At 42.8% G+C, this 22,189-nt stretch overlaps 1 protein-coding gene across 1 annotated transcript in view; it reads right to left on the bottom strand.

Moving 5' to 3' along the window:
- The window catches only part of SORCS3 (sortilin related VPS10 domain containing receptor 3), a 180,121-nt gene that overhangs the window by 115,578 nt on the left and 42,354 nt on the right, over window positions 1–22,189 (bottom strand). Inside the window, exon 4 of the mRNA XM_026050684.1 lies at window positions 3,109–3,267. Within this exon, the coding sequence (XP_025906469.1) occupies window positions 3,109–3,267 (159 nt within the window). The remainder of the gene's footprint in view (window positions 1–3,108; window positions 3,268–22,189) is intronic.

Raw genomic sequence — 22,189 nt, 5'->3', positions numbered from 1 at the left:
AAAAAAAAAAAAAAAAACCACACCTCCTGAGGTTTATTCTCCTACACTGAATCTTCTCCCCAGCTCCTTGGAATAACCTCAAGCAGGAAAAAGAGACTACAAATTTGGGAAGAGTAATAAAAGATTGGGGGACTCAAGTGATGGTGTATTTGATTCTTTGAATTGATAGAGGAGAAAGCATAAGATTATATCCTAAAAAGCACTGTTAAGAAGAGATGGGCTCTGCCTCTTAAAAAGGGGAGGGCCATTTCTGAACATAAAATTGCTATGAAGTTCAGACTTTAAACTAAGATTATATGAGACTGGTAACATAAATCCATGGCTATATGTAAAAACAGAGGCCTAAGGGATACAATAAGGGAGTGAGATTATCCATAACAAGGTTATTGGAAGAGCAGGGAGGAGAAAAGTCAGTCAGTCAGTCTGCATGGCGTCTGCAGTGGTCTCAGAACAGCTTTATTCCCGGTACAAAGTGAGAAGCAAGGGCCTTTTGTCCAGGACCACCTAGTCTATGCCACATCACATCATGCATAGCTACATGAAAAAGGACACAAAGCCCAGGGACTGAGGAGGACCTGCAGAGCCAGGCTGTGATGGGAAAGGCACTCCCTGGTAGTGGTATGGCATCTGTTTAGGTAGACTTCTTGAACTGCAAAGCATCTCCATAACCTCTCCGACCATTTATTTTAGGAGCTCCTGACACCACTGGTCAGTAGCAGAGAGATCAAGCAATCGAGGCACCAGGAGCACATGGAGGCCCAGCTGGCAGAGGGGCCATGGCATGACACTGAACTGTAAGCACGAGATTCAGATCTGACTTCTAGCAAACCAGAGGGGAGAACAATCACACATCTTATGAGGATGCACAAGACTTGACAGATCTGCACAAGGATTTGGGATCCTTAACTCAAGACACTTCCTGATACATCAGTCTAATCCTCACTCAACAGAAGCTCATCACTGACYTCCAGTTCCCATTCAGCTTTGACATGTCCACTGCTTCCAGGTGGCCTGGAATGCACCACGCTGCCCTTTCAAACCATTTCAGCCTGGGGACTTCACAAAGCAATCACCGCCACAACCTACAGCACTGTCTTTGTGCTCCCCACATCTCTGCATCAACTCCAATTGCAGTGAAGCTGTGTGATCCTGAGACAGGCAGGCACAGTTCTTTTGCAGCTACTTCTAAACCAAGAAGTGGCTGATAATCTGCAATTGCTTTACTTTAAGCAAACAGGAAAAAGCACTGCCTCCACAGCTCCACTCAAGGATCAGCATTTAACTAACACTTGAGGCTGTCTCTCTGAACACTGTTACTCAGATCCCAGAAGAAAAGCATCAGGAGTGTGACTTGCATGTGAAAGCACACAGAAAGGCAAGCTCTGATTTCCAGTTGATCCACTTCTATCTGATCAACAAGCTGCAGACTCCACCTTAGCTCTTTTSTGGGTAGTGCAGAACAGCTGTGGCTACACTCTCCACATGTGCACTATATTGAAGGAGCAGGAAAAAAAAAAAAAAAAACCACTCCTGAGCCAGTACTGCTGTTCTGGATGAGGGGAGCATAACCACCACCTCACAGGCAAGCGTGTGAACAGTTTATACTTTGATTTCTCCTTTTTCTCACTAACATGTCATAAAGACCACAGAGTACTGTAAATAGAATCACACTGTTCGATCCCAAGAGCAGATGCTTCAYACTCACTGCAGCTGGATCTCTTTGCAAACATGCTCAGCACTTCATGCTTCTCACACCAACGGGCCTCATCAGCTGTCTCTTTCCTTCAGGCTGTCTCTGTGCAAACACTACTGCCATTTAAAATTTTTACCTTCAATTTAAAAGCGGCATCCAACCATTCAATGACATCAAACAGAGTGGTCTTTCTAGCCCACTTCAAAATCCCTGTTACACTAAACATTTGACTGCACAAACCTGTTTGACATTTGTCTAACTCCTTCACACAGTAAGTATGTGATATTATGAGAGGGGTCTATTTACAATAAATTTGTGCCTGCAAATGTCACTCAGGCATCATCAGTAGCATTGCTGCAAAACATCATAGCATTCTGCGAATGAGGGGCTGGAAAGGTTACATTGGGAAGTATAGCAGATTATGTAATTTACTCAACTGCATTCGCAGCAACTATCTGGGCAGAGATTTGCTCTAACCTTTCAAAAGCAACATTGTCAAATACAAGAGATCCCAAATTTAGGGAGTACTCTCACACAGCAGGGAAGCAAGCCTGACTAGTTTAACAAATTCCCAAAATTATGGTAGAAATTAAAATCTCACTCAAAACACACACACACTTGACACCTTAATGAGAAAAATTTTAAGCAGCTCTTCAGCACATTTTTACTTTCCACAGCTTGTGGTTGACAGAGATGGAAGAGAAAAGCTTGACAAGCTTCAGGTCTTCTAGGACTTGTGACTAGCTCATCTGGCTTGTGCATTGCTTTGCACTGTAGCAGACATTGTTGCTACAAACTGGAGTGCACCTTGCAGAGCCCCAACAATTTACAGGTCACGTCACGCCCACATTGATTGGTACTTTCCAAGACAGACAAGTGTTTTATAAGAGCAGACTTGCTAAGGATAGAGTAGTAACACACTGAAGAGTTGTTTCGCTAACACAAGGCACAGTGAAGTGACTTCAAAAGGAGCATAACAGAGTTCCTCATATGCTGCTACTCACTATTTTTTAGGTTAATTGAGTTCACTTCCAAGCAGAAGGAACATCTCTTTGCCCACAACAGCCAGCTGTTACTGACCCCTAAGTCTCAGAGTGCTGGACTCTCAAAGGCAGCTCAGCAAGTTCTGAGACCCATAAATTGATAGATTTTTAAAACTCCGCCTGTCATGTCAAACCTCAGGTCCTTTTCATCTTTCCTACTATCACCACTACTAAAGATTCCATATCCATAGTGATCAGCTCCACTGTCTTCAGCAAACCTGCTTTAGTGTCACTGCATGAGCTTTGCAAATACAACTGTAAGGTGAGAAGAGCAAAGTATGCTCTAACTTCTTCACCACATATGGAGATAGGAATTTCCAGACAATATCCTTTTTCAATGTATTAATAATCACTGAAATTGAGATTAATTACCTTCTGATCCAGACTGTAGGCCAGAATCCACTCCTCCTGCTTGGGGTGGAAGAGTAAGCTCTGGATGTAGAAGTTCAGCCGGTACTTCTGGTAGGTGGCCCCTTCATCATTGCTCATCAGTATGCTGCTCTCAATCTCTGGGTCACTAAGAAGCATGATCTAAGGAGGGAAAAGGAAAGAAAAGAGTGTTATGGTAAAAGTGAAACTCAATGCCATTTAAAGGTGAAGTTATACAGCACTGATTCCTATTAGATGCATCCAGAATATTGCTAACAGTGTAAACAGCTCACAGGATTTCCCAAATAGTTGTTCTTTTTAGTCTGGTTTCCAGTTTTTCATGACTTATTGACTGCTTCAGTGATTCTTTTTCTTCTTMTTATTATTATTTTATCCAAAAATAGTTTGTGTGTGTGTGTATATGAGCATATGTGTCTATATAAACACAGATACGTGATCTCACATTTCACACTTCCAATCTATGCAGTAGATGCTCATTTGATACTCAGCAGAAACATAATTTTCCCCAAGCACAGCAAAGTATATGACCTCAATTTGCACAGGTAGGAAAATACTTTTGCACCTCCGATTTTAATTAGAAAACTATAGCCAATATTATAAACTGGGCTGATTCTGTATTATCAGATGCTATACTCTAAGTAAACGTTATCAAGAAAAACATTGGGGAAACATTAACACCATCTTATTAACATCTGGAGAAAACGACAACACGTTAAAGCAAATGCCAGCACCATAAAATAAAGGCAAACAGTGGGAAATAAATTAGAGCTGTGCTTAACACAGCAGGCTATTGATAGAGCAACTGAAACAAATACAGACACTGGTTTTCATCAGGAAAACAGAACCAGAACCTGCCTTTTAGCTACCTGCAAAACTGAGATTCAGTGCACTGTGGTGACATGGTCTTGTCCAAGTAAACTTTTCCTTATCCAGCTTCAGAGTCTCAACATCAAGACTATGATGGTGAGACACTTGAGAACAACTATTTAATTATAGAAAATCAGTTAAGAGGACTTGGTGTGTTAGACTCTTGCTCCAGTAAAATAACAACAACAACAATAAYAATAAATATTCATCACTTGTTTAATCTTAATTTCCTCATTAACTCTACTCAGTCACACAGTGAAACTCAGTGTAATGTAAATGTGTAAATGTAATGAAACTTCTCCATTTCATGTACAGATTTAACATACAAAAGAGGAGACGCATACATGTTTGAAGCTAATTTTTAAACACTTGTTCCCACATAATGAGCTATACGTACTGTGAGAAGAAAGGAAATCTGTTTCAGAGGCTTCAAAGTATTGTTGTTGTTGTTGTTGTTGTTGTTGTTGTTTCTGATCCTTTCCATTAAGAAATTAAAAAGCCCTTTAAAAACAAAACTGAATGTTGTCACAGGGTGAGGCCATCTCTATGAATTTAGCTTATTAACCTCCAGCATCTCACAAATACCACTTATCAGCCTCAAAAACCAGCTGCCACTGCTCACCCAGGAAGCCAAACAACAAGCCCTGAGAGAGCATGGGAGATGAGAAAACACTCCTGGRGAAGGGCAATGCCTTGGGAATAAGTCTTGGGACTAGGGCCCTCGTGGTTCCCACCAAGCGGCTTTGATGTGATTCTTCTTTCTAATCAGATCAAAACACACACTTCATTTTGAGCTAAACAAGACTGGTTTCCCTATTTTTTAGCTCATTTTTAATTTCTATTACTAGTGGCTTAAGACTTCAAAGGCATTTTGGCCCCTAAGTATATCCCTGTCCATCAAAACATGTTGCCTGTGTCAGAGAGAGAATCATAATATACTTTCCTAGTAAAAATTGCTTGCATCTGCAGAATAAGAAAAGCATGCGAGACTGCCAATATACCAAAATATTCCAGAGGGACCTTATATTTAAGAGAGAGGTTACTATGGGGATAAAGAGATTTTCCATCTGATGTCCCAGAAGGTTACAGAGTTAATAACACCATGTTATAAGGTCACTGTCAGAGCTCTGTCCTCAGCTACAGAGCGTGGGGTGGTTTGATGCTGCATAGCCCTGAGGGAGTCAGTGCAATGCGACAAAATCCTCTCTACCCTTTCACACGTGGTCAATGACACAGCAGTGGGTTGCTCAAGAAACAGCTCAGCTGAGATGGGAAAGGTGTTGCTCCCACCAGAGGATTCACAAATCCAGGCAATTTGCTTCCTAGGGGCATAGCAGGGGCTGCAAGACAAAACTGTAAAGCCACTAAGCTAAGAAAACTATCAGGCAGCCTTGGTGGGAGAAGAAAGAGAAAGCAGTAAGAGACAGACATCTGTGTCTTGCTGTAGGCACCTCAGYTAGATGCCCCCACTGCCTTCACCCCACTGCCTTCACCCAGTGTTGATAGCTGCTCCTGCAGCCTTTCCTTCACATGCAGAGAACCAGTTTTTGCCATCAGTGAATCTCTCCTACTAAGCAGCCTTCCAGAAGGAACAGGGGACACAACTGGAGCAACGAAACAAGAGGTCCCTGGTTTGCCCCTAGGACTGGTCTGCAGTCTTGTTATCTCTGAAGTGACACAGACACGTGGCAAGCAGGGCAATAACAGTGGGAGGTTCGTGAGGGTTTTTTTTTATTATTGTTTGTCTTCTTTCCACTGGAAGGAGGGACAACTTTTGGTAGGTGAAATAGTAGCACATTTGTCAAAGGCCTGAAACTGCCACTTCTTATTATGGGGCCAGGGTGAAGGATCCACTCTAGGAGTGATTTAGATTAATCGCTTTTCATTAAGAGCCAATAAACAAACTCCAGTCAGRAGGAGCATTTCTGCCAGTGCCCTGCGTTGCCATTTATAATTGCCATAGGGAACGGCAAAGGAGCACCAGAGAGTTGTCAAATGTAATTTATAGGTTTTTAAGATCTAATCATTTTCTGTAATATTAAATTAAATGGCAGCCTTTATTAAAGAGGAAATTACATTTCACCTTGCTACATTCTAGAATATATAATATTATTTTCAGTTGTTGCTTTCTCTAATGCAAGCGGAGAGGGGAAGGGGAAACAGGATTGATTACGGTTAAGGGGAAGTCCTTGAAAACGTACTTGAGATGAGATGGTTTCTACTACCTCCCTTTTCCTCTAGAGTCTATATAGTTTGGTCTCCAAAGCGTGGTTGGCAACGGAAAGCAAGGACCAAAGCAAGACAGGCTGAAAAACAAAAATCTGACAGAACTGCAGGTAACTCCATGGGAGGCAAATGCGAAGAGGTTTTTGGTACGTGATACAAATCTTTTTATGAATGTTCATGGGACTAAGATGATACTCAGGTTCAGCAGTTGAGGATGATACTCAGATACTGATACTCAGGAGATACTCAGTTCAGCATCCAGTTGAGGATGGTCATTTCTAAGTTTAGAGAGCTACTGAATAGCACTGAAGTAGGAGATTCAGGGGCAATGACAACACATGCAGAGCGCCCTGAGGGGCTCCAGTCCAGCCCAACTKCAGGAAAGGATGACACTTTTGAGGGGTTGCAAGAACAACATAAACCATAACAGGTTAATCAGATCTTCAGGAAGTCATAGGACTGATATAATAAAAAATTAAAGCACAATTTTTATCTAAGAACCCRAGCTCCTGCTACTCAAATTAGAAACAATTGTGCCCTTTCAGCTAATACAAACACCTTCCCCAGTGTTGCTTTCACATAGGGTATGTCCAGGCGGATGAGTAAACAGGATTGAACATTCCTCTTCCTCTGCTCCAAGGTAGCAATATAAAGCATTAAATACAGCAAAATACAAAATACAGCACACGGCTCATGGGCACAGCGCTACATGAGACTCTCACTGGCTCAGGGCTTCAGGCAGGTCGAGCTCCCATCTGCCTGGAGTTATCAGGTTAAGGACCTGCCTGGCACAGGGGACAGAACCGAAGCATCTCCAACCCTTCAGCCCGTTCCCACATCCCTAGCACCAGGTTCCACAGCTTCTCCTTGCTCTCTGGCTCCGTCTTCTCCCCACACAAGAGATCTGTTTTGCATGCAGCAAAATCTTTTAATAAAACGCCTCTGGACAAAAACTGAAACAGCCTGCCATATAAAAGGCATTTTTATTAATATTAGCTTTCATTGAACCCCCTTATTTTACTTTTTCCAACCAACATAAATTTTGATTGTAAATTACCAGTGCACATCTCTTTAAATCAGCACTGAGAAGTTTTATAGGTACAATATCTGCAGCAATAGTACCACTGAGCTACATTAGCTGGAAGCATCACAGTAAATGAATAAAGGAGACAGGTCCAAAATAAATGCCTTTTGTTCCCAGAAATAAGTAGATAGCATTAAACCATTATGCACTGCCTTCTGATTTTCTTCTTCACTTTTAATGTACTTTTCATAAATGGCCCTTTTTGGAGTTCCCAGACACATTTTCATTTGCCAATATAAAGTGCTCTTTTAAAAAGAAATAAACAGAACATTAAAAAAAAAAGTCACTCTACAAACCACACGGGCCTCCATACAAGGAGAGAAGCTACAAAGGATCCCGTTTCCACTGTATGAGTAATACGCACTGGATGAGTAATTTGCTCGGTGGCACCACATTGTCCTGTTCTGCAATTGAAAAAGTGCTTCTGCCACAAACTGCTGCAACAACACAAACTTAAGGTTCCCTGTTTACAGCTTCACAGTGATTGCTGTATTGAAAGTGCTCTGCTTACAAGCGAAAAGAAGGTTTTTCTCTCCACTAAACCTTCAGCTCAAGAGCACATGAGATCCTCTCTAAAGTCAGTCAGGATTTTTAACATAGAACATTTCTACCATGGACATGACTATATGTAAATTGACAGTAAGAAAATATGAATCTGATCTAAAAAAAAAAAAAAAAAAAGGCTTTTTTCTCCTTTCCCACTTTGACTTAAAATATTTACAGGATCATAGGATCCCGCAGGACCTCTGGAGTTAAGTCGGCTCTCCCACATAATTTCATATTAGCTTTAAGTTTAAAGAGCCAAAAAGTTTCAACACTTTACGCTGAAATGTCAGTGCAGAGGATTTTTGCTTTGTTTGGACTTATGATGTCCTTTTATCTTTTTGAAACTGAAAAACCAAAGTGAAATGACATTTAAAGGTTTAGAGATACAAAAATCTCTTTTTTCCCCCCCTTCCTTCAAAACATCAGTTCAACACAAATATGTTCAAACATCAATAGTCTGGAAACTTCTTATGGAAAACTACCTTTTTCCTAACCAAATCATTTCAGATGAAATCTTGACCATTTGAAATTTCTCACTGGCAATTTTCTGGTTATTCATTCTCTTCCCATTCTCCCTCTCCTGTATCATTACCACAATCTACGTGGTCTGCAGGTTAAACGATGCCCTCAGAGATAGATGCACAATATCAACCTCTTCGGAATACAGCTGCAGCATCCCTGAAGCCCTTCTGTGCCAACCCCTTGGAGGACAGAGGCAACTCACTGCAGACAAAAATCTCATCCTTCTTTCCTCTTTCCCTAACATGAGTCAGTTCATTCAAAAACTTTAATTCATTAAACTAGTCCAAACCACTTTGAGATAAATATATGGTGTCACAAATAACTGTTTTCTTATCCAGCAAAAGAAACACGCAGATAAATCAGCTTTAAGCTAAATTAAATGCTTTGCAGCATTCTGCACTGCTTTAAAAAGCACATCTTYGCTTTACACAAGCTTTTATAGAAGATGCACAGAAAGTGCTAGACACCCGCTCWTTGCTCTGGAGATGTATCACCTTCTGCAAGAATCAGGAGATCAGAAGCCAAACTGTCACCCAGATGAGCACATCAGTCAGCCAAGAAAAATCTCTGCAGAGTAAGAAGATGTGGCTATCACAAAATACCTTTGAGACTGGACCCTCAAGATATTGGTGAAAAAAATCTGCTCTAAGGAGAAGTCCTATTTTTTCACACACAAATTCAGCAAGGAAGAAATCTTCTCTAGTGCCTGAGCAGAAAGTGGCAGAAGGAGAGCACCTGCATGGATGGGAAGGTTATCAGCTCTCACACCCAYGGCATTCCTTAATGATCAGCAGCAAAAGTGAGTCCAATAAATAAAACAGCCAAGCAGGGGGCAACAGCTTCCACAGAATTATTAACTTTGAGTCTCAGGAGAAAAAGTGTCATTGCAATCCCCTGTGTTAATTGAATAGCTCAGACTGGGGCCTATGCCTTGGTTTGCAGGGCTCTGAATGTTAAGGACAACCTGTGGGCATCGGTCAACAGCGAAGACACATTGAGCTYTCCTGATGGCTAAATTGTTTTGGACCTGCCCCATTTCAAGTTCTTGTAACTTCACTTCTTATTGCCTGAAAATTAACATTAATAACAGATTTAATTAATGAATATATCATCAGATTACCATCTCTCAGAACCATAACAACATATTCTTACAGGATGAAGTGCACTGCACTCACTTTATAAGGGTTTATGAAGCATGCGTTATAAAAGTACCTCAACCATAAGGCTTTTTATACCTTGGCATTCACTTCAATACAATCTCATAAAATCCAAGCAATCTKTAAGTGTTAAAGGTGACTTTCACTACTGTATTTATTATCAGATAATGAAAAATGAGTCTGACACCCACAGAAACTGAGCAATGAAATAGAGTTTCAGGAGACTTTTGCAACAGGTCTGTATTTTATGTACTGCAAAGAAAGAGCCAAATAGCCCTCTCAAGAGCTTTCAGGCACTTCGTGCTAACCTCTCTCCAGAGCTTCCTTTCCATTGGGACTTCTCTGCGATTACAAACCAACCTCTAKCCTACAGAGTCCCACTGCTTGTCCCTGAGCCATCCATACGTCCACAGCAGTCTCTGTSAGCATCCATCTCCTGGGGTGGATCTCCTCCACAGACGGTCTGTGCCAGGGACTGCAGTCGTGGTTGTGTTAAGCTGGTTTGAGAAGAGTGCACAGATCTTTGATGCTGAAGTCAGAAGGCTCCAGGCTTTGGCTCCCCATCTTTCCAAGCCTGAGAGAATAATCAGAGCAYGTGCGTCTGTGGCCCCACGTCTACTTGCAAAGCATTTTGCCATTTATAAAGGGTAGAAAAAGGAGTATCATGACAAAGTGAAGGGTAATATGCTGTGAAATGAAAACAAATGTGCTCAGTGTGATATTCCTGTATCTTCCATGTAGAGTATTCTGCTTTTTTATTTCTTGAATAAGAACTGTCTTACGGTGTACTGTATTTATATTTATTTGGAGCAGTGCTCTATTCTTAGCTATACTGCCTGAACCTCTCCAGTTACTGTTTAGTTCTGCTGACACATTTGTTTCCATTAGACATCTGGAGTTATGCGAAAACCTAGTCACAGATAAATTCATGGTAAGAATGTGCTCAGCTAGAGGCCCCTTCAACGACCCAGAATTCAAGTGAATGAAATTTCAGTGAATAGCAGCCTCCTGTGGCAGATAACTTGCTGCAAAGGAAGCTTTCCTCCAAGCTTTCAATATCTTGGAATCATGCAGAATCTGGAAAAAAAAATAGTTATTTTCACAAAATTTCCCACCTACTAAGGTAGAAATCAGGTTCCTGTTTTATCTCAATCTGCAATAGAATGTGCAGTGGGATCCTGAGATCTGTCCCAGTTCCCATGGCAAACTTCAGACATGACCAGGTGTGAGATATCATTTTTAATCTTTTGCTTGCCCACATGCAATTCCAGCATCTTTTAAGGAATGAGACCAACAGAGCCAACTAGGTCTTCGAGTCAAATCACATCCCTGATCCACTAAAACTCTATTAGTCCAGTTTGGCTACACATAGTCCCAGGATATGCTATACGCTGTTAACTCAGGGTATATAACTCAGAGTATACACCTGAGATAGCAGCATCTCGCCATTTCTTTCCCTGGCTACTTCCAATTATTAAAGAGGATGGAGATACAAGACTAAGGAAACTGTGMGACTGACCACCAACACTTTCTCATCCCTACCGAGATGCACATCAGTCTATCAGCCTTGTTTACAGTGAACAGGCTAGTTAATCTTTGTGACCTATGCTGTTTCCATATTTAATTATATTTATATATATATGTTTCAATTTGTACAAAATTAAAATAGGCTCTTGGCAGTGCAGCCATCCTTTCTGTAAATTGCCATACCAGAACAAACAGCTCACAGAGCGCCCAGCTCACCCACCCCATCCCCTACAAACAGGGCTTCATTTAATTACCACCTGCAGCAGCTGCCGAGAGCACAGATGCACCTTGTGGGATGCCCTGAGGAGCAGGAGCAAATCAAGGCTAAATTGGCTTCAGAGCAGGAGTCCCTCAAGGAAAACCACTCTGCCATCCTCCTTGGCAGGTGGGGATGAGAAAATATATCACGGCTCTAAGGCCTATGTAAAAACAGAGTTGAGAAAAGTACCCAGATGCTCTAAGGCTGTTGTGCTAACCTGCCCACAATGCCAAATCCCAGTCTGCATCCAATTTGCATGCACAGGAGCCATCATATTAGACCATCAAAGCAAAACGCCTCATCTTTGCTTTACTTGTCTTTCTCTTGTCTTTCTGGCATTGGACACGTGTACTTTTCACTTTTAATTACAAGGCACTGCAAGCACTTGCTTGTTAAATTTCAGGTGCCAGTGGGTATGGACACCATCCAAAAAGCATGTGTCTGACCTGGCAAAGAGTGATTGGCACCAGMCATGTGCTGTTGTAAAACCGTTTTGTTATTGCAGCAAGGCAGAATTTACCCAAAGTTGGTTCATCCTGTTGTTAGTGCTGCAAATCCTCCAGCACATTGGAAGGGGCCTTCTCCTTTGGTCCTCCTTAGACCATTAGAGCAAAGACCTGTGAACACTGCAGCCTGACCTTCCTCCGGCCACTTGGGTGCTGCATGGTCTTCTTGGAGAGCTCCTGTTAAGCTCATCTGCTGAGAGAGCTCCTGACCGAAGGGCCCTTCCATAACCCAGCAGATTCATGCTCAGTGACCCTCCATGAACAGCCAAATGGGTTAAAAACACCATGCTTTTATAGATGGTTTTCTACAAATCCATTTTGATCATGCCATGATTGGGTCTGGATAAGAAGTAGAAGAGAACCCTGGCTGGTGAAATGTAAGACAAATGTAAAGCTTCTAATGTATAGTATTCTTTTCTCTGGAGCCTGGTATTTCTGCATAGCCTAGCTCTGCTTGATGCCTCCTTAGTCTCTGCAGAACTGCACAGGGAAGCACTAACTCTTGCAACATCCAACACATCAGTCTGTAGTCACCAGCACGGAACAGCTTTGATCCCTAACTATGTGCACAGGAGGAAAAAAAAATCATTATTCACTGTTACAATTACATGTTATTTGAGGAAATGCATGCTTGTGCTATTCTCCATGGACCTACAAAGTAATTTTCACTATTACAGTAACTTACCATGTAAGCAGAAATAGTTACAGAAAATAATGTTATCAGCGAGGGAAGGCGGTGTGCACCGGAGCTGCTGCAAGGGAGAATGCCATTTATACAAAAACATTTCTCTGATTATAGGTCTCACTTGGGAGAACACTTCACATGGGGGAATAAGTTTACTCACAGTAGTTGCCCCATTACAGAAAACAAAGAGATGTGCATGGATAGTTACTCTAGGGGGTAAACTTCTGGAGCCCATATACAGCAGCCTATTTCATTTGAGGCCAGTAGAGTGTTTCATGACTCTTCAGAAAAATAAAAATTGTATTACGCGTCTCCCTTGAGGCCATTAAACCTGAATACAATTCTAAATGCATCATTGCTTTTCTAGTGCTTACACACTTATTTTTCTGCTTTTTAGTCAGATTGCAGAGAGAACACAGACAACAGTCAGCTTCACCAATGTTCGCATCCAGATGCTAACAATCTATCTCAATTTAGTAACCTGGCATCTATTCCCCATGTCCCCCACTGCTCTTAATGCACTTCTCTTCCTAACATCCCCCCACTAGAGGAAGGCTAGGAACTAGTACAGCATCCATCCACTTTTCTCGATGGAAAGTTGAAGTGCCCAAGGATTAAGGGTTAAAAATACAAAACATCATGATTGAGCACTGGACCACAGCACCAAGCTCTAAGCAATCCACCATTACAGCAAGCTCCACATCTTAATTGTGRTGTTAAAGATCCTAATGAAAGGGAAGATTCAGGAATCTTAGAAACAGGAATCAGGACGCCCCATTACATTTACAAAACCACCTCCAATGTTGAGTTCTTGCAGGTTCATGGTAGAAGTGCTACCTATAATTACACTCCGAAAAAGTGAATGGGAATAATAGCAGCTATTTCCTATTACAACAGCATCACTGACACCTCAACAGCCTTGGGAACATCACATATCATCTTTTCTGTATATTCCTGTGCACATACGTGAGCCAAGCCCTGGCCACAGCAGTGTCCTGAAGAACCAGGGAAAGACGAGAYGGAAGAGGAGACATTTTCTCTCCAGCTCAACTGTAGCACTTTGGTTTAGGCATCAATTGGCTGAAGCCACAAAATTGCCAACTGACTCCATCTTTCCACCTATTGCCAGCTCCAAAGCCCTGCACTCATCAGCYCCATTTCTCCAGTCTCCGGGCCCAGACAGTGTCAGGCTCACTGCCTTCTTCCAGTTGTTTGACAAGACCACACTGACCAGCCTTGAAAAGGATGTTTTCCAAGAGAATCAAAAAATGACAGACAAGCTTTTTCACTAGGAAGGGGACAMCCAGATCAGTCACACTAGAGAATCACAGAGCTTCACAGAGCTGTGGGACCCACTGCAAACAGCAGCATGAATCCCTGCTCAGACAGGGTGCACGGCAGAACTGACCAAAGTGCTGACTGCCCAGATTTACAAGAAAACTGAAGCCTCAATTTACCCTGAACCACTTGGAAAATCCCCGTCATCACTCCCCATGTCCACCAATGCCTGTACATAAAGCAACAGGACATTTCAAGACRGATAAGGTCAAGAGCAATGAACCATAGTGCAAAAGGCAAGCTCAGAGGAAGGTTTCCCTGGAATCTAGCCCAGCCAAAGCAAAAACTGCACCTAACAAAACCACGGAAGGGCTTCAAACATTCCCAGCGATAAAGTCCTTGCACCCACAGGGCAAGAGGCAGATGTGCAAACCTCAGAAGCACAGGAGATATTGAAGGGGAGTAACACAGAGTGGAACCAGAGCTCAGGACACGTCGCCAAGTTACCAGTCCCACAGCAGTGCAGCTCTCAGAAATGGGGTGACACTCGGGCCCCAGGGCGCTGCGTGTGGTTCATAGTCATCGTAGAAACGCTCCCCGCTCCAGTGCACGTCATGACTACGCGGTAGGAGCACAAAAGCAGCCTTCACTCCAAGCAGGGCCCAGGGACATCAGGCAACCTGCTGAAAGCCACACAGCCTGTGGCAGAAATGGGGACARGACCTGACCTTCCTGCTGCCAGCATGTGCTCCCCAGACCCTGCTCACCTAGTTATTAAAAACAAATAAAACTTCAATGAGTAATACTGCATTCTTTTATTTTATTCTTCACTTTGGAAGTTAACAAAATAAAAAGCAGCTTTGTCCAGGATTGCTGGGTTTCAGTGCTGTGTTTTTGGGTTTTTTAAGACAGTGAAAACAGTGAAAACAACTGTATCCTGACAAATTAGTTCCAATCACTAAAGATCAAGGTCACAGCATTATTCAGTCTCTGCAAGGACCCACCTGCCCCTTTTCCAAGGGCTGCTCTCCACCCGTTCTATTATTTTTAATAACAGGACATGCTGACTCATTACTATTGATTGATTATCCTGGTGACTGCAAAGCACCATTCCCCTCCTTGTTAATTCAAAACTACTTCATTTTTCATACTTCATAAATTAATATATTATTGGAGCTGCAGCAGTAAAGGAGAAAGCCATGTTTCAGAGAGAGGTAGAGAGGAGTGGGAAGACGAAGGAAGCTTCATAAACCAGGACCTAGAGCCGTCTTTGCCACAAAAGCAACGGCCATGCTAAGTGACAACATTGCAGCTTCACATTAGTGGATGTTATGACTTCTGACCTCTCCTTCAACACTTCTTGGCCAAACTGGAATAAATCACCTCTTTATTAGACACCAGCAGCCAACATGAGGGAAGCTCACATCTGATCGTGGACGTGACCTTTCCAGTTTCACCCCCCTCTTCCCTTTGTAGCCCCGAACCACCCACAAGGCCTTCCAGGAGCCCATCTCCCTAGAGAGACGGGCTGAAAGACCCAGGCAGAGCAGCAGCAGGGATCCTTGCAATACAGAGGTCACCACAGAAGAGACAGGAATAACGCCTGAGGAAAGAGCCCATCTCCATCAGTTCACAGTGACACCTGCACCTCTACACAGTGGCAGCATGAGTTTCAGCCAGACTTTACCATTAATTATATGAATACATTTCTTCAGCAGCAGTTGTAGAGATAGGTCCTATTATAATTCCTCACTCAAGAATAATGAAAGCGAAGAAAATAAAGAGGAAGAAAAACGCATCGGGAAGACAGATTATTAAAACAGAGTCCTGTAGTACTGTCCTTTAACGTCCTACAACTCAGGAGGCCTAAACTACGAGAGAAGGATTAGTTTTTTTCCCCCTATTTTCTCACACCTTTATATAGACTACAAATTTTTCAAGGCAAGGACTAACTTCCATCATCTGTCTGCAGAGAACTTTGTACAACTGGACTCTAATTGCACCTGGGAGCCTTATGATCAATTGTAATATCAGGACAAAGCTACCGCATCTACAGTTCCTGCAGAGATCAGGCCTGCAGTGCACCAGGCAGCAGCTAAGCGGAGATTTCAGGATCACAGTTCCAGTCCTTGGCGAATAAAATGGTTCAGCAGGTATCTATTTTTTTCCCTTAATTTAAATACATTGTGTCTACATGGTTGCTTTTATCAAACAGACTCACAATATCTATRAAGACTAAAATGTCATTTATTTAAAAAGACATTTTCCATAACRCCAGTTTAGACAGCACTTATTTCCTATCTTTATTAATTGAATCCTGCTTGCATTTGCTTTCAGTACTGACCTCAGCACTACTCAAATATATACTAAATGAGCTCAGAAACTTACCAAAAATGCAAGTAAAAGCTTTTGGAATGCATAAGCGCAAGGCAATGAAATGCATAGATACATAAGGCTGGACAGAGGCAACCCTAATTCTGGTATTTCATAAAATAGGATTTTTTTTTCCTTCTTTGCAAACACTGAAACAATAGCTTTCAGCGCAGCATGTGTAACACAGGTATAAAGAGAAACAGATACCTCTCTCTCTCCCTCTGCCCCCATTAAAAAATGCCATATGTGAGCATTTTGTTAATTATCTGTTTGGCATTTCTTTTAGAAACAGTTGACATGGACAGTGGGTGAGTTTTCATGAGTATTTTTTTAATGCACCTGCTTTTTCAGAGAAATAATGGAAAAAGCTCCAAGAATCTCCCGCTTTCGTGTTCATGCTTACTGAAGGACAGCCTTCCCTGGGACACAACGATCACCTTGTCCCAGGCTAAGGGGAAAATTTGTTTTGGGCATCTTGTGCTGACAAGCTGCTGCATTCAAGACAGCAGATACCACAGGACCTCTGTTTATCTCCTTGATTTATGTCAAGTCAGAAGTGCTAAAGTCTAAGCCTGTGTAAAATCAGCCCTTATTAGTTTTTCTTCCCTTTTTGAAGGACCCTATARGTCAGCTGAGGTCTCAGTGGCAGGGCAGCCCTCTCCAGGGGTCCCTTGATGACAGGATCCCCAAAGAGGCACCAGCTCAAACACTTCAGCCCTGACCAAGCYGACAACAGCAAACAGCTTGTGAGATCCCAGTGCAGGAGAATGGCCACAACTGGAAAGCACCAACCTGCAATGATGCACCTGCACCTGATAACACGTGGCCAGTGACACTTGGGCAAGTCTACAAGCAACCAGTGGGACATGAATTATCTGCAGTTAAAGCAACTCCTAGATACTGCAGTGATGTGCACTGATAAATACAAAACTGAACAGTATTCCCTTAATAAAAAAGTATCTAAATAGTAAGCTATTTTTTGGTCATCTATTCCACCCAGAGATTTCAACGTGCTTTATAAAGAGCAATAACTTTAATCTGCAAAGCCCTATTTACTTGATGATAAGTCTTTTAATTACTTCATTAAAAAAAGGAAAATAATAATTAAATATTTAAGCATATTCAAAAGACTCCATATTTTAAGAGTATGATAATATTTTGCTTCAACATCTGAATGCTTTCCATTTGCTGATTTTCAACCACTTTTAAAATACTAATGAATTAATTCTACCACCACCAGGAAACTGTATTTCCTGCCTAGAAATCAGAATCAGAAGGTCAGAAGCGACAGAGAAAAACGTGGCTTTCTGAATTGAAAAAGGACAGTAAAAAACTCTTCAAAAGGACAAATTTCTCAAGCATTCTACTTCAATTATTACAACACATTCATATTTCAAGAGACTCTATTTCAGAAGGTTTCAGGTCACAATTCTGCAGATACACACAAGAAAATCCTGTCTTGTCTAAGTTAAGAAGTTCAAGCTCAACTTAATCAGACAAGTAGAGAGAATCCCATGCGTAAGGGTTCCCAAGACTGAACTCTGCAGATTTAACATTGTCACACATCCTCTGACTCTGCTGTGGATACTACGGGTGACTTTACGCCAATCATTTTGCCTCATCAGAAAGTGAAGGACAAGGATACTTCTTTATCTCCTCTTTGAGTTGACTTAGACTGATAGTGACAGTCCCTGATGTGTATTTACCAGACAAAATACAGTGCAATGTTGACCAAACTACAGTCATATTTGTTCAATCTATTGGGTTTAGTGGAGAAACGCTAGCTCAGCTGGGCCAGACGTTGTATCTCACAGTAAAACCTTTCCTGAGGATCAGCAGGGAGGTTCTGCCCACCGAAACTCGGGAGGGAGCAAAATGTTTTTCAGAGTGCTGAGAAGCCCAGGAATGTCCTACATAGCTCAGCAAGTCCAGAGAAGGGATACAAAAAGAAATGATGACAACTCAATTTGCAGGTCAGGTAATATAGCCCCGTTAATGGCAGCTGCAAAGCCAAGAGCTATTCAGTTAATGTATTTCATTGGGCTGAAGGAAAGAAGAGGGATAAAAAAAGAGTGGACAGAAAGGGTTCCATTACTCCTGCCCCATGGCTCTAGCTCAGCCCACCACCTTTGTGTTATAAATGCGGTCTCTGGGATCACACCAGCAAGTGCCACTTTGCAGCACATGCTGTTTATCACGGTGTCAGAGTAATAGGGAAAAAGGGTCCACAGAAACCTTCCATCTGCCAAATGGCTTTAGGATACTCCAGAGCTCAGTTCCTCACCGATAGCTCGGGCTGCAGTCTCGGGGAGAAAGAACAGCAGATGACTAATGGGAGCTCTGGCAAGCGATGGCAGCTCGGTTCAGGCTGGGTTAGCAAGCACCAGGTGAGTGCTGGAACCTGCTTCATCAGCCCATCACACATCTGAAGAGCAGGGAGAAAATACAATGCTGCAGAACTCCCACTGGGATCAAACAAGGTAAGATTCAGAGACAGAAGAAAGAAAGAAAGAAAAAAAATCTGAACCTCTGTTCTGCCCAGAGACTCAGGAATTCCTTTTGGAGAGGCTTATAATCAGCAAGGATTTGCTCCAATTTACTGCACTCTAAATGGACAAGAAGTGAAAACTACATAGAAACAAACCTAACTAGACTCTGTTTTCAGAGCTTCGGACTCACCAGCACCTCCAAGCATGTCTCGTTCCGCTGGGCTGTGTCCAGAGGCACGAGCAGGTACAGGAGCTGTCACCTGCCTTTGGGTTTTATGGCGCCAGGGATGGGGAGTGTCCTTCAAGTCTGACTCTGTGACATTTGCAAAACCAGTTTGTGAAACCACCTCCTCAAAGCTCTTCCACTGAGCACCAGAGCTTTATTTCCACCTTGCACTGTCTGCAGCTCCTGCTTGCGTTCCTTAGCTAGAAGGTCTACTAACAAATCTCTCATGCTTCGGTTCTGCTGCAAGAAAAGGGGGAGGAATCGTCATTTCAGCCTCTGTTGCTGGGTGATATTTCTCTGTGCAGAGAGTCAGCACAACATCACCTACAATAATGATTGTAAAAGCACAGGAAAAAGCAAGAGACRACTGTATCTAATTGAAATTCAAAGCAAATCTATGAAGGAAGATCTCTCAGACATCAGAGCTGCCATCACAAATCTTACGCGCAGTCAGGGCCTCACATTTATCCACTTCTCATCTGAACAACACTGTATACAGGCAAGTGGCATCTGGTTTGATTTTGTTAGTTGGAGTTGTCATTCTCTTTATTCCCTTTTTATTTGTTCCCTCCYTTTAAATGCTTTTTAGCTCCGTCCTCTCAACCTCCACAGGATTCCCAAGGGTAGAGATAAAAGTTTCCTAGTGAAAACAGGGTTTTCAAGTAAACAGATGCCTCACCAAGAACATTCCTTCTTCACAGGGCACTTCATGGAAAAAAAAAATAACACAAGAAATCTATGGTTCAACAGCAAGTCTTTGGGACTCAGATGGCACCTTGGTGCCTGAGAGGAGCAGCACTTTAGCTGCACAGGATTTCTTTTCTGCTCTACTTTCCGCACTCCTTGGAAGGACTCTACGTATCTCTATCTAGCTAAGGACAAACAAGAAGAAAGCACATGCTGATGACATTGGTGATTGTACCCAAGCAACTCGCCCAGGCCAGAGAACAGAGACTCAATCATTTCACTCCCAAAAGTACTATTTTGAAGCGTGGGCAGGTAGTCAAAGAATTTCAGGTTTGGATATTTGCAGAAAATACACAATTTCCTAACAAAAATGTTTTCAGTACCATGAACAACAATAATAAAATTGGGACAGAGAGAAAATGGAAATTAAAAAGTCAGGAGAAATGTTCATATTAAAATAGAAGAGTGTTTTTTCCCCCAGTGCTTTGGAAGAAATAAACAATTGCAATTCCCACACTGCTGTAAAAATCTGTCTTTAGTAAAACACAACTAACGCCCCCAAAACAGCATTAAAGGTCGGCAGAAACAGATTCTCCCACCCGGCAGAGAGCAAGCAGCTTTTTGTCGCATCCCTAAAGACAGAGCAGAGACAAACACTCGCAGGGTATGTAAGTCAAAACTTTGCTTTTTTGAGTCCCAGCTTTTTCACAGCTCTCAACCTTTAAATCACACTGATCCGTGAGGAGGGAGCGTTGCTGAACGTGCACAAGTGCCGCCCCTCTCCGAGGTTCGGTGCTGWATCACCGGGCTCCCCGCAACCTGCACGTTCTCTATCAACTGGGCCGCAGCAGATACCGCCTCACGTGGCCTCTCGGGCAAACGCCCTGGTGGGCGGATGCGCTGAAGGGGAAGCCGGATCCCGGTACTCGCTGCTGATTAGAGCCTCTTCACAGGCCTGGAAGCACCACAGCAACAGGCTTCCCACCGTGACTCAAAACAGTAACTGAAGAAAGCCAGAGCCCCCGGGGGTTCAGAGCAGTCCAATTGCTGTCTCTAATGATCACATGGAATTTCATAGTACTAACGAGAACTCAATTCAAATTTTCCCTGATCTAAATCCTAGCCCCAGTGGAAGCGAAAGAACAAACAGCCCAAACACCTGCCAGAACAGTAGATATAAGTTCAGCAGTTTCACTTTGTTGCCCTGAAAAACATCAAATTACCCAACCAAGGGGGAATTTTTCAAATACCTCCTTGCGGTTTCTAGGAACTGCCCTGCACAGATACTCCCTGTCCCCGCTCCACAAGTGGCCAGTGGCTGAAGCGGGGCCAGGGACCCATCCATATCTCTGCCAGCACCCCAGGTGGGCAGCAAAGCCACCTCAGCTCTGTCTTAGCTACAAGCCCCTCAGCCTTGGCCAACTGAGGGAGCAGGTATCGGCCAGGAACAACTTGTAAAACCAAGGTACACTCACAGACTGAATCTGGCCTGCACGTGCCAAACACCAACTGAGCCAGGAGGTGTCCAGGGAGAACTGAGGCCATCAGGGATTCATCATCGTGATAACAGCAGGGATGGTTTCTTCATCTCCTTCCCTCTCTCTCCTGAGCTGCCCCTTCTCCTCTGCGTGGCAAGGAGGACATTACAAGAGAGGATAGGGGACCCAGTGCAGATGGGATCAGCATTCAGTGTTCTGCTGGGGCACTCTGGCTATGGATGGGAGACACACAGAGAAGCAACTTGAAGGGAATCCTGAAGAACACAGTGACCCTCTTTGAGGGTGGCAAGAGAAAACTCAACAAGAAAACAGAAGATTTTAAGGCCTAGGAGAACAGTTATGTCATCAAGTCTGGCCTCTCTGTGCAGTACAGGTTCCAGGATTCCACCAAGTCATTCCTATATTAAGCTCAAAAACTTGCGGTTGATACTGCTTCCAGAAAAACAGCCTCCAACACTCTTAAGCACCCGATGAAGTGCTCTCAGAGAGACTTTAGGTCCTCCCAAGGTTACAAGGTGTGCAGCAGACACAGCTTTCGTGAGGGGAAAGACAGAAGAAAAGCAGTKATCCACAGGCTCCTGGACCCTGAGTGGAAGTGACATCTCACCCAGCTGCYCACTCCTCCATTTTGACCTTGGCCCTGCCTGATCCCCTATACTGCAATGAGCAGAGATGCTGTTTTTGGGACTCCTTCTCACTCCCATGACCTAGAACCACACAGCATTGAAATGCAGCAAAACAAAAAACCCACAAAATAACTTTCCATATTCACACCAAAAATAAAATTTTAAAAGGAAAAAAAAAAAAAGAAATTGGAAACAAAAGGCTTTTATTCAGAAAAGGAAGAAAGAAAAAGAGCAGCTTTTAAATCCTCTTTCCTCATATTTTAATTGAGCCCAGGGTTATGCCACAATTCAGGTAAAAGATGTTTATGTAACTGGTATTTGGCTGAGTGTATAATTCCTATTTAGCAGCTGAAGAGAGGCATTTTGGGGCTTCAAAGAAATCTGACAGGTAATTCCCACCATAGTTCTGCGGGGTAGCTGAGAGGTAATTATCCTTCTCACTAGTAAATCAATTAGGAATGAATGTATGGAAAGCTTTTCCCCTCCTCCAAGTAACTGCTAATCCT

Source organism: Nothoprocta perdicaria, unplaced genomic scaffold, assembly GCF_003342845.1.
Source record: "Nothoprocta perdicaria isolate Ctin4 unplaced genomic scaffold, notPer1 scaffold_7, whole genome shotgun sequence".
Lineage (NCBI taxonomy): Eukaryota > Metazoa > Chordata > Aves > Tinamiformes > Tinamidae > Nothoprocta > Nothoprocta perdicaria.
This window is presented reverse-complemented; position numbering and strand designations above follow the sequence as displayed.